The sequence below is a fragment of the Misgurnus anguillicaudatus genome, chromosome 24 (assembly GCF_027580225.2).
Source record: "Misgurnus anguillicaudatus chromosome 24, ASM2758022v2, whole genome shotgun sequence".
NCBI lineage: Eukaryota > Metazoa > Chordata > Actinopteri > Cypriniformes > Cobitidae > Misgurnus > Misgurnus anguillicaudatus.
The window spans coordinates 1,073,641-1,086,415 of record NC_073360.2 but is presented as its reverse complement, the minus strand read 5'-3'; the positions used below and the strand labels follow the sequence as shown (position 1 = coordinate 1,086,415).

At 37.8% G+C, this 12,775-nt stretch overlaps 1 protein-coding gene across 1 annotated transcript in view; it reads left to right on the top strand.

Moving 5' to 3' along the window:
• The window catches only part of brwd1 (bromodomain and WD repeat domain containing 1), a 45,492-nt gene that overhangs the window by 16,402 nt on the left and 16,315 nt on the right, over window positions 1-12,775 (top strand). The window contains exons 9-27 of the mRNA XM_073863095.1: window positions 178-278; window positions 369-439; window positions 525-625; window positions 1,080-1,120; window positions 1,206-1,307; window positions 1,403-1,556; window positions 3,103-3,237; window positions 3,491-3,622; window positions 3,719-3,941; window positions 4,044-4,220; window positions 5,510-5,693; window positions 5,986-6,076; window positions 6,158-6,298; window positions 7,997-8,070; window positions 8,375-8,603; window positions 9,532-9,648; window positions 9,740-9,847; window positions 11,910-12,034; window positions 12,573-12,655. Of these exons, the coding sequence (XP_073719196.1) occupies window positions 178-278; window positions 369-439; window positions 525-625; window positions 1,080-1,120; window positions 1,206-1,307; window positions 1,403-1,556; window positions 3,103-3,237; window positions 3,491-3,622; window positions 3,719-3,941; window positions 4,044-4,220; window positions 5,510-5,693; window positions 5,986-6,076; window positions 6,158-6,298; window positions 7,997-8,070; window positions 8,375-8,603; window positions 9,532-9,648; window positions 9,740-9,847; window positions 11,910-12,034; window positions 12,573-12,655 (2,389 nt within the window). The remainder of the gene's footprint in view (window positions 1-177; window positions 279-368; window positions 440-524; window positions 626-1,079; window positions 1,121-1,205; window positions 1,308-1,402; window positions 1,557-3,102; window positions 3,238-3,490; window positions 3,623-3,718; window positions 3,942-4,043; window positions 4,221-5,509; window positions 5,694-5,985; window positions 6,077-6,157; window positions 6,299-7,996; window positions 8,071-8,374; window positions 8,604-9,531; window positions 9,649-9,739; window positions 9,848-11,909; window positions 12,035-12,572; window positions 12,656-12,775) is intronic.

Below are 12,775 nucleotides of genomic sequence, written 5' to 3'. Positions count from 1 at the left end.
GAAAATCCTGTAGTGTGAGCCCACCTTAAATGACAAATTGCTTTTGAAAAAATGGTCTGTTTGAATCAATTTGCCTTGATGATATTTGTGTAAAGTTGCATGTTTCGATTCGTGTATAGTGTTCTTATCTTCACTTGCTCTAACAGTTTTGGTATTTATCTTACTTTCTGTCCGTAGTTCTCTCCATTTGTCAAGGGCTCCAAAAGGTACATGGTGTCCACAGGAACAGATGCAACAGTGTGTTTCTGGCAGTGGGATGTTATTAATAACGTTTTTAGGTGAGTTTGTTTTCACCACATCAGCATTAACAGAATATTTTTAAAGAGCCCACAGTGCTACATTCATAACTGTCTCCATTAAATGTTTAGTGATCGGCCACACAAATTCACAGAGAGGCCAAGACCTGGTGTTCAAATGATCTGTTCATCCTTCAGCCCTGGTGAGACTGACTGAACATCTAAATTGCTCTTTTTGACCTGTATGTTTACATTTGTTTACAATGTATACATTTGTTTTCCCTTCAGGTGGCATGTTCCTTGCAACAGGAAGTACTGATGATGTCATCAGGATATACTACCTGGGCAGTGGTAGTCCGGAAAAACTAGCTGAACTTGACTCTCACACTGTAAGGGCTGGTGAATTCAATAAACTGTTTATCCAAAAATCGAAATATCCCTTGAGTCGTTCCCAAGCGGTTCGACTTTCTTTTCTGCAAGCATTTTACAATAGGTTTGAGGTCCTGTTTTTTTGTATAATGGATGATTAGCTAAAAATAAAAATGTTAAAAACATCAAGTATGTTTTGTGCTATATCCAATGTTTTCTGAAAAACAATTCACATTCATTTTGATCATGGCACTTAAGTTCTAGTTGAATGTTTTGCCACCGACGTCAAACCTGGCACGATGTATTTTGACGTGGCACGTTTAAATGGAAAGAAGTAAATAGCTATAGTTGTTTTTTTTGGACCTAAATTGTTTAAAGCGTTAAATAATGTGTTTATTCTATGGACTATGTAGATTCATTTTGTGTGGATGTTGTGTGTGCGAGTTATTAAATTTTAACCATGATATTTTGCAGGACAAGGTGGACAGCATCCAGTTCTGTCATTCAGGAGAGAGGTACTATTTATGGTTTCCAACAAATGTTTTGCTCTCTGTTAGTCTGTGCTGTAAATGTTTTAATAGTAATTTATCTATATTTTAGATTTGTGAGTGGCAGTCGGGATGGGACGGCACGTATATGGCGGCTGCATCAAAGACATCAATGGAAGAGTCTTTTATTGCACATGTCTGCCACTCTTCCAGGGTATACAAATATTTTGAGAAACTATATCTCAAAGTAATGTTTCATTAAAGGCGTTCTGCAGCTTACTGTACTTTCTCCCTCTCTTTTTTCTTTAGGTCCGCACCTTTAACAGAGGATGAAAGTTTTTTCAAACCCAAAGTCACCATGGTCTCCTGGGACCGACATGACAACACAGTCATAACTGCTGTTAACAATCATCTTCTCAAAGTCTGGAATTCCTACAGCGGACAGTTGCTTCATATTTTAAAGGTCACATGACACTGCCAAATCTCGTGTTAATCTTTGGGTATCTAACAAACAAATAGGGCTGCACGATTACAGGAAAAATTATGATCACGATTGTTTTGCTCAAACTTTTGATCACGATTAAAAATTACGATCATTCTTTTAGTGATGAACTTCTATTTACTTCTGTATTTTTATCACATTTTATAGCCATGTATATAATATTATATACATTTTATAAGCCTATATTATAAAATATTTTATTGTTTTGTAATATCCACAGCTCCCATTCTCGTATATCTTTTAAAAAAAATTAAAATCATTCTGCAAAATTCCGCATAGATTTTGCAAAAGAAATGCGCAGAAATAACAAAAAAAAACCTCCTTACACAGATTCCTTACAGCTGTACTACTACTGCAGCAATTAAAGCAGTTCAGTTTTAACTGTCAAAATTATAAAATATCTTTTATTTCTTACATTTTAGAGCCTTTTTTGTTTGTTAAATTAAGGTTTTTGATAATGACCAAGCGGTTAGCAGCCGACAGCTAACGTCATGTTGACGACTTGTTTGATTAGTTGAGCCTCTCAAATCAACACTTCACTTGCCTACAATAAGATCTATATAAAATATATATTTTCAGCATATAACAATGTTAGTTTAAATGTTTATTATCAACACTATTTTTTTTTAAAGCGGAGGGAGGCTGCTCTGTTGCTCGCAGTTGCGGCGGGGTGCAGAAAATAATGAAAATTAATTAATCAAAACAAAACGAAATAAACATGAAACGAAATAAACATGCAGGTTGCCTTACCTTACACATTCACTATGCATCAATTAAAATTCAAGGCTTTAACATAGAATATGGTTATTCGTGTATCCAACAGTTAAACTAAGAAGAAAGTCTCTCAAACAAGAAAAAAATGACACCGCATTTTTACATGACTACAGAAAGAAGTCTTTTATAGATTATGCGCAGTATTTAAGGTTTTAATTCAGTTCTCCATTTTTCCTGATGCGCTAAATGTCCTGCTGGCGGAGACGCTAAACACTGTTGCAACAGGTGCATTGTGAACTATTGAAACTTTTGATATTTCACGCTTGTCACGGAACAGGATCACAGTTTGCACAAGACGTATCTTACCTGATCAGCATCACTTTCCTCAAATCCGAAATATCCAAACAATGTAGGTAGGCCTATATGACCCTTTTTGGGAATTAAACATACATATTTCTGCACTTTCTTCTTGTTGCTCTGCCTTTATTCTCGTTCAAGGTGAATGACCGTAAATCTTGTGATGCTATCGTATTTTGTACCATAAGACTGCGCTTGCAAAAACACTCCGTTTACTCTGACTCCGCCCATAACGAACACATTGCTTGATTCTAGACTGTTTTGTGCTTGGTGTTTACACATTAATCGTGACGATTGTCATTAATTAATCGTGGGGCATGCATATCGTTATCATGATAAAAATACGATTAATCGTGCAGCCCTACAAACAAACATACTTGACATGTAGGTATGTGCTCTGTAAAACTAAATGCATCTCTCTTGACCCCTTATGCAGGGCCATGAGGCAGAGGTTTTTGTTTTGGAGCCACACCCCTATGATCCTCGGGTCATGCTCTCTGCCGGCCATGATGGAAACGTCTTCATATGGGACCTAATCAGAGGCACCAAAACTCTACATTACTTCAATATGGTACAATTGTTTCCAGCACTTGCACATCCTCAATAGTTTTATCATTAGACATTTGTTTGTGCATGAGGTAGGGATGCCCAAAAACATACTTTATAAAAGTGTGTGCATCACTGTGGTCGTAAAAAAGCCTTTAGGCCCTCAACGAAAGCGAAGACATTCCTTACATTCTGCTAATTTAGCAATGACTTTGATGTAATTTTCTTTTTTAAATACTATTTTCTCTATTCATCTAAATGTTGTTTCTGTTGTGTAGATTGAAGGTCAAGGACACGGTGCTGTGTTTGACTGTAAGTTTACACCTGATGGCCATCGATTTGCTTGCACAGACTCTCATGGACATCTGGTTATATTTGGCTTTGGGAGCTCCAAGCCTTATGAAAAGCTTTGTAAGATTCATGAAGTCTAGCAGCAAGATATTAAACAACTGGCAACTTCCTACATACAGAATAGTTTCACATTTTGATTTATCTGTCCTTAGCTTCCAGACCAGGTGTTCTTCCACACGGATTACCGGCCGCTCATCCGGGATTCGAACGGGTTTGTTCTGGATGAACAGACCCAGCAAGCCCCACACCTGATGCCTCCTCCCTTCCTAGTGGATGTAGATGGAAACCCTCATCCTCCCAAGTTTCAAAGACTGGTCCCTGGAAGAGAGAATATCGCAGATGAACATCTAGTTCCTCAACTAGGCTATGTCGCTACAAGTAAGATGCCCTTGTTTTGTCGTCATTTGTCGTTTACTGCATTCATAGTCCAGAGCAGAAAAGCAGTGCAAAGTCTTTCTGATCTACAACGTTTAATTTCAGGTGACGGTGAGGTTGTGGAGCAGGTCATCAGTCAGCAGCCCACAGAGAGCGAGGAACCTCGCCACAACGTTCTGGATGATGTCATTCGCCAACTTCAGGAGCATCAGGACCGGCAGGTCGCAGGTCGGGTGCAGGGTGTCCCTGCCCGTCTTCCAGAGCCTGGAACTCCTCGCAGAGGTGCGACAGAGATTTACACTGAAGAATTAAAACTGCTGTGGTTTTCTGACTTGAATTAAACTACCATAGTAAAGGGCTAGGGGTTAACTGACATGGGTTTATGTCGGAAACAGTAGTTGCTAATATGTAGTAATAATTACTGTGTGATAAATGGTAAAATGTTATACTACATAATATTAGTAATACTGTAATGCTGCGTTTACACCAACCGTGTTTGAGGCGTCAAAATCGCGTCTACCATGCCTAGTTTGCTGCTTGAACAGTTTGAATGCATTCGTCTAGAGCGAAGTAGTGAGGCAAAATCCACTTCTTGTGGGAGGGGCAAGTGCTATCCGGTTGTTTGTTTGCAAGATGACTGATGTTGATTGTGCATTTATCAAGAGAGTTACCGGTTTGTGTTTAGTCACCTTACTATAGGGGGAAAATAAACGGCGCGGGTTGATAAACGTCACGTGACTCAAAAGTGAAATGTGTATTTACAACTTACCAGGTTGCCCGATGTCCTCACTGACACTCTTCCAAGCAATGTCCTTTTTATTCCTGTCTATATAGAAATAAGAACTTGTGTCGTATAGCTCCGGGTGACTGCTTTTGGACAATATCAAGCGTTCCTTCATGTTGAATGAGTGACTCCGGGCGGGGCTGCCACCACAGCAGCAAGCAGGCTCCTGATTGGTTAACGCGGCGCGAAAATCCGCCAAAGTTCAAATTTTTTTACTCTGGCGTTAGCCGCAAGTTCGAGTCAAACGCAAAATGCACCAATCGCGCGTATCACGCCAGACGCTCAATTCGCACCATTTGTGCGAACTAGACACACGAATGAGGCGGAATTGCCTGTAACGCGCCACACCAAACGCCTCAACCGCACCGCGAGACCTCCAGACGTGCGTCAATGCATCTTCACATTTACTTAACATTGAAATCACTCGCACTTGACGCCTCTACTCCGGCTGGTGTAAACGTAGCATTAGACTAGTAATACTAAACATTCACACCCTATTTGAAAATAATTGCGTGGATGATGGTAGGAGTTAAATGCTATGAGTGCTGGCCTGTTCAATCAAGTCATTAACAGGGAAGTCATTAAAAATTTTCTGAACCAAAAATGTGACCTACATATTTATGAAAAAAGTGTATTTTTAAAACGAAAAAATTAGACCCATTACTCTTACTGTTACAATGAACAACCCTAGCATAAAGATGTGCAGTGATGAATTTGTTTGCCATGCCATAGTCAGTTTGCCATTTTCTCTTTTGCTAATCACATGCTTATTCGTTTAAAATCGCAGTGTCATTGAACGATCGGATGGAGGTGCAGTCTCCGCCTAATGTGGGTTTGCGTCGCAGTGGACAGGTGGAGGGCGTACGGCAGATGCACCAAAATGCTCCACGCAGCCAGATGGCCACAGAAAGGGACCTTCAGGCCTGGAGACGTAGGGTCGTCGTGCCTGAGCTCACGGCAAGCAGCTACAGGTAACATTCTTAATCTGTAGACTCTCAGTTTAGCTGGTGGATAAAATTAGATTATGTTTCCAGAACATTGTTGTGCTTGATACATTCCACAACTTGAAATATGATGTTTTCGGATGATAACTAGACACTGCTCTCGTGCAATGTGATGTCGTCATCAATGTGTGAAACATTTGCTACGTTTCCTTATGTGTTAAATTAGTAGTAAGCTAGTATTTTACAACAGTCATAATGTGCACAAAGACTTTATCCTCCATTTGGAAAATCATTTAAACCATGCTGATGGTTCATTTAGGTCCCAGGAGTCGTTCAGATCAGTCAAGGGTGAGGAGGAGGTGGCCTTTTACAACACAAAGAAACGGAGAGTGACCCATGCCAGCTTCAGGGTAGGGTTATGTCGGTTATGAACCTTGTCACTGACATTGTGTTCAACACACATTAAAGTTGGATCTTACTGATGCTTGCAGGATGATTCGGATGATGAAGGGCCATGTGACAAGCGTGTACAGTCACGCAAACGTCATAAGAACTTGGAGCGTAAAGAGAGACTGGCTGAAGAGTTCATAGAGATGTCCTGTGAGGAGGGGGAGGAGACATCCTCTTCTGAGGTAAAATGTTTGGAAGTACTGTAATACCTACAAACAAAATTATTAATGTCAATATCAATTGGGGATGGGGATAATTAATCGATGATCGATAATTGATTGTTAAGAATTTCGTCAATCACGTTAATTTGTTTTTTATCTAACTCCTGTTTCACAAATACTCCGTATGCAGTGCGGTTGCGTATGTGTGCGGACGAATCCGTCAAGCACCCGTTGCAGTGCGCTGCTGACCGCTTATTCTGCATATAAAACGTTCATGTGATTGACACTTTCTGTGAACACTTTTCCGCATAAACAATAGAACAAAGCATGATTTTTTTTTCACAAAACAATATATTTTAGATATTATTTGACAGACTAGTAAGTGTGGATTAAGGGTGTTTAAAAATCTCTAGCCTGGTGGTCAGGATCTGAATGGATCAAATCAGCACTTTTGCAATGCTTTATTTATCTCCACTTATATCATAAATAAAAATAAGCAGAGTAACTTTGCAAGTCTACCCTTCCACATTATATATTTCCTACTATGTATGTATATGATTTCCATATAATAAACGAGAGTAGCTATTCAACGACAAAAAGCGTCTCATATGGAAAGAATCCTCACAATATTATTATTTCTCAAAACTTTATGACAAAAATAAGCAACTGTATTCCTACAGTTATTCAAAGATGCAGACATTATTCCGCATATTATTTGAATATTATACGAAAGTATTAACATAACGGCACGTCTCATATGGCAAAGAAATATCCTCACATTAACATAACAGCATAATGAAATGAATAAACAGACAATGAAACAGGATTGAAATATAAATTGTATTATTATTACCGGAAAAAAGCAATATTACTAAAATAATCTCTGAGGTAAATGCGTCAAAAACGCTGTTAACCGCACAATAAATCTAAATAAGCAATAAGTGAAAAAAAAACATTATTAAGCCATGTCTCAAAACTTTATATGACAAAAATATATTTAAAAGAAATGTATTCTTACAGTTATTCGAAATAAGCCAAGTTAGCGCTGAGGTAGCCTACCTGTGCATCCCGGTCAGTCTCCTCGGAGCAGGTATTTTCGGCGGCGGCTGGACTGACAGTCACCATGGGTTGCGGTCGCGTCTGACCCCAAAACATGCTTATATTTCTCAAAAAAATAGACTGGTGCAGAAGTTTTATGCGAGTTACTAAAGTTAGTTATTATTCAAGAGGCTTTAAGTAGCCTAATTTGTTAAGTTAGCCTAATGTTAGAAAGGCTAATATCTGGCTTGGATAATTTTGAGTTACACTTTGACAAAACCTTTCAGATCTAAGTAATATTATGTTTTTTGTTTAATTTAATGTTAAACATGTTTCTTTTTTTTATTTTGGAACCAATGAGGTCTCTGTTTAAGAACGCTGGCTCGCAGCTGCAGGTTCTGTGGCTTTAGAGCACCGCATATGCATGCACATATATGTTTGAAACATAGTTTAACTGTCTGCCACAAGTTGATCTTGTAATAAATTTCTCATCAAGGAAAAAACACGCTGAATATTTGTATTCATTGCATTTTTTAATTATAAAAGTTGAATAATACATTTTATTATAAAAATATTAATGATTAATCGATAGTCGATCGTTAATTCTCCCGACGATCGACTAAGAAAACTTAATCGAATGCCCATCCCTAATATCAATTTGTATGATTGTTTTTGGTGTAGGCCAGTGAAATCGAGGGCAGTGATGTTGATTCATCCATTGAGGATGAGGAGGAATGGAGAAGTGATAGCTCGAGGTATGTTGCATCATGTTGCATGTTGTATCAAATAAAAATTGTGTGATGAGCAAAATTGTTTGACCAAAACAACCAAAAGCTCTTAACAGTACATCTAATAATACAATATAACAATTAATTCATTTGTTTGATGGTCGTCATTGAATGATTTACCATCATCAATTGTTGTGTGATGTGAGTTACATAGAAATGTCCAAGGATTTCAGGAAAACTGTGCCATTTTCTGTTTGGCAATGATGAAATGCACGATTTTTTATGCAGTGCTTTTTTATACACTTTAGTGATAAATGTTTTTTATTTCAAGTCACTCCTCCAGTGATTGTTCGGACTGGACGGCAGATGCTGGAATCAGCATGCGACCGCCTTCATCCTCATCGTCCCGAAGGCGCACTTGCCGCAGGATCAGCAGCTCTGAGGAAGAGGATGAGGACGAGGAGGATGAAGATGCAGCAGAAGAAGAGCAAACTCTGGGTGAAGAGGAACAGACATCTTCACCTCGAAAGCACAAGAAGGCCAAGAACAAAACGCCAAAGGTACCTGCTGGGCTGTATAACATACAACATAAACGTTATAATGAGAATTAGAGATGTACATTAATTGAACATTTATTTGACCTTTTGAAACCCCTATTGTAATGATGCTGGTACTTGAGAGTTAAATAGTAATATGAGGTGACAGTAGGATACACATCTGGACCTGAAGCTGATACAGATTTTAGTGGTGACCTAAAACACAAACCCTGGCTTATGCTTGGTTAAAGAGAGGAGTCTAGAGTTAAGAGTGTAAGATTTTAGGAGAGCAGACTATTTTAATTTAATAATTTATCATTTTTTTTCTCTTGTAAAGTGTCCGTACACTGCAAAAATGAATTTCTTAGTTTTTTTCTTGTTTTCAGTAGAAATATCTTAAAATTTTAAAATCAAGATGTATTTTCTTGATGAGCAAAATTTGTCTAGTTTTTAGACCAAATATATACAATTTAAGTCAATGTGTGCTTAAAACAAGCAAAAATATCTGCCAATGGGGTAAGAATTTTTTTCTTTAAGTGTTTAAGGAAAAAGTAAACTTATTTCAAGATTTTTTTCTTATCCCATTTATTTGCTTGTTTTAAGCACACATTCACTATTTTTGTCAAAGAACTAGACTTATTTTCTTAGGTAATTTTGCTCATCAAGAAAATACATCTTGATTTAGGGATTTTTAGATAAATAATAAGTAATTTTTTTCAGTGTAAAGCTGCAATCCAAAATTTGCTTCTATTCATCTCTGTATGAAATAAAATGCCAAGTTATCTGGAGTTTTTTTTTTCTTCTCCAAGTAACGCTAAATTTTGTGTACTTGCTCAGTGGTTATTTTTTGTTCATTTTTAATCAATAGACATTACAGATTGCAGCTTTAAGTTATTAAATAAGTTAAGTTATTTTAAAATTTAATTGTTATGTCTGGCTCTGTGAAATTGAGCGCCCAAAACCAAGGCCGCCCATTAACAGAGAGATCTCAAATGAGTTCCGCCCCTCAGCCTGGATCACTGATGTCATTCCCAGGAAGTCCCCCTTTGTGCCTCAAATGGGAGATGAGGTATTGATTGTTTCACTTGTCTTTTGTATTATCGTATGTCTGTGGAACCTGTATGTCTAATGTACTTTTGTTTCTGTGTTTCTCTTTGTAGGTCATCTATTTTCGGCAGGGTCATGAGGCGTATGTGGATGCGGTCTGTAGGAGTAACCTGTACCCTATCAATCTAGAGAAACAGCCATGGAAGAAATTTGAGTTAAGGGTAAGATTTCAATCAAATTACTAAAGGAACTTTGAAAATACACTGCCTGTCCAAAAAAAGTCACCACCTTGATTTAACGAAGCAAATAGGTAAGAGCCTCTCTTTGCAGAGTAACTGCATGGATGATTGTGTTTCAGCTGGCAACAAGTTATTTAATACTAACTAATGCAGTGAGTAGCTTCTCATTTCTTAAACAACCATGTCGGAAGACACATCCTGTGGTCATGAAAAAGGTGTTAATCGGTTTCAGAAGGCTCAAATTATTGGCATGTATAAAGCAAAGAAAAATATCTAAGGGAGATTGCTGAAACTACTAAAATTGGGTTAATAACTCTCCAACGTTTTAATAAAATCTGAAAGGATAGTGGGGAACCATCTTCTTGTGAAAAAAATCTTGAATTATCGTGATCGGCGATCACTTAAACGTTTGGTGAACTCAAATGCTGCTGCAGTTGCTCAGGTCAAGGTTCAGCAACTTTATGTGCCCAAAGAATGCAGTCAGCTGGCTACCTGAATATATTGAATGACCAGGTTATTCCATCAATGGATCTTTTTTCCCTGATGGCACGGACATATTCCAAGATAACAAGTCTAGGATGTATCAGGCTCAAATTGTGAAAGAGTGGTTTAGGGAGCATGCAACACTGTTTATTTTCACACATGGATTCCAGACCTTAACCCCAAAGAGAATCTTTGAGATGTGCTGAAGAAGACTTTGCGCAGCGGTCCGACTCTTTCATCATCAATACAAGATCTTGGCAAAAATATATGCAACTCTGGATGGAAATAAATGTTGTGACATTGTAGAAGCTTATCGAATCAATGCCATGACGAATGCATTCTATAGTCAAAGCTAAAGGCGGTCCAATGCATTATTAGAGTGTGTGTGACTTTTTTGGAAGTGCAGCGTATATTGCTGGTTATTAAAGCAATAACCCCCGCGAAGCAGTGGGGTTACCAGTGCATTTTATAACAGCTAAGGGGCGTTGTTAGGCACAACGCGAAGCGGAGTTATAACCCTTAGCTGTTATAAAATGCACTGTAACCCCACTGCTTCGCGGGGGTTATTGCTTTTATAAAACGGTTACTTTATATGCATTACGTTAGCGGGATTTTATAAAATAAAACACAAATAAGCTGTAATTATATTAATACAAATATTACTCTTCCGCCAAACAAAGTAGTTCCTCAGAATCAAGTGTGGCTGCAACAGAGCGCAGTTTCCAACCAACACAGATGCAGAAAAGACACAATGAAAATATGATAAGACTGTGGTGTATTTTCATAAATCAACATTCATCTAATTTATACATTAACATTTATATCGTGCAACTGTTGAAGTGATGATCAAATATGATTGGAAGCATGCTGAACTCTTTCCCCATCAGCGTTTTTTTTTTTTATAAAGTTGCCACCCAGTTTTTGTTTAATGCCTTACAGAAAAATGATCTTCTTTAAATAAACATAAAATATCAAATGAAAGAACAGACCATCCGCTTTCAAACAACAACAACAAAACCGTGTCATTTGTTATCAACAATTTTTAGCTAAAAGCGGAGATAATTCCATTTTTGTGAATAACTTTTGTAAGAGAATGTTGAGTGTATGCGTCAGTGTTTAAGTTGGGTAAGATCGCCACCCAGTGGATAGCAGAAATATGAATTTGAGGCAGAAACTCATCAGGAAGCGTTTTCTCTTTATTGATTAGATGACTCAACAATATTTATTGACCTGTATCTGTATATCGCCATAATTGTGCAATTGTTGACAAATTAAAAATATGATTAAAGACTGTGGTGTTTATTTTCATAAATCAGTACGCAGCAACAGTGGTGCAGTGATAATTATGTAATGCGGTCTGAACCGTGGGTTTACCGGGGTATTTTATCACGGCTTAGAACGCGTTTCGACCAATCAGAATGAAGAACCAGAACTGCCCGTTTTATAATATTGATTTGACACCTTAGACCTAGTGCACACTACCCATCTAGCTATGGTGTGAACGACCACTTGAACTTGCTCACTGATGCAAAGAAAACTTTTGTTTTGTGCTTTTGACTAGGATCAGGAGTTTGTGAAAATAACAGGGATCAAGTATGAAGTGTGCCCACCAACGCTGTGCTGTTTGAAACTGACCCAAATTGATCCTGGAACAGGCCAAGTTACAGACAGATCCTTCTCAATTAAGTATGTTTGCACTTAAAAAATGTAATCCTTTTAGCAAAAACAGGGATGCAAACTTTTGGCGAAATTTGCTGTTTAGGATCCAAAATAGGTAATTATTGTGATTCATCTAGATCCGATAAGTTTTTGAAAATGAGGGCTGAGGGGGATCTGCAAGGTCAGTCTTTGGTGTCCAGTAATGAATTTCTTCTGGTGACTCGACCATGCAGCCCATCTTTCTTCAAGTGCCTCCTTATTGTGCATCTTGAAACAGCCGCCACACATGTTTTTAGAGAGTCCTGTATTTCATCTGAAGTTATTTGTGGGTTTTATCCTGATCAATTAATACATACATGCATGCATACATACACATATCATAATTATTATAGAAAATTAGTTTCGTATTTGTATATACTTATACACCCCACACAGACAGGTTATTTATTTATTCACTCCTGATGAGTTTGCATCCGTTAAGATATATTTCAATGTAAATAATATGTTTATAAATGTTGCTTTGTAGATTTAGGAATGTAGTAAATGTTTTGCTATGTTTTCTTAGATATCATGATATGCCAGATGTAATTGATTTCCTGGTGCTGCATCAGAGTTATGATGAGGCGCGAAACAGAGCGTGGAGACCGAGTAAGTTGACTGGATGACCCGAATGGAGAGTTTATTGTGATTTTATATCGGATCAACATGTATTTAATGAAGTGATGGACATATGCAGAACATGTGTTGATTTATGTGTTCATTGTTGCT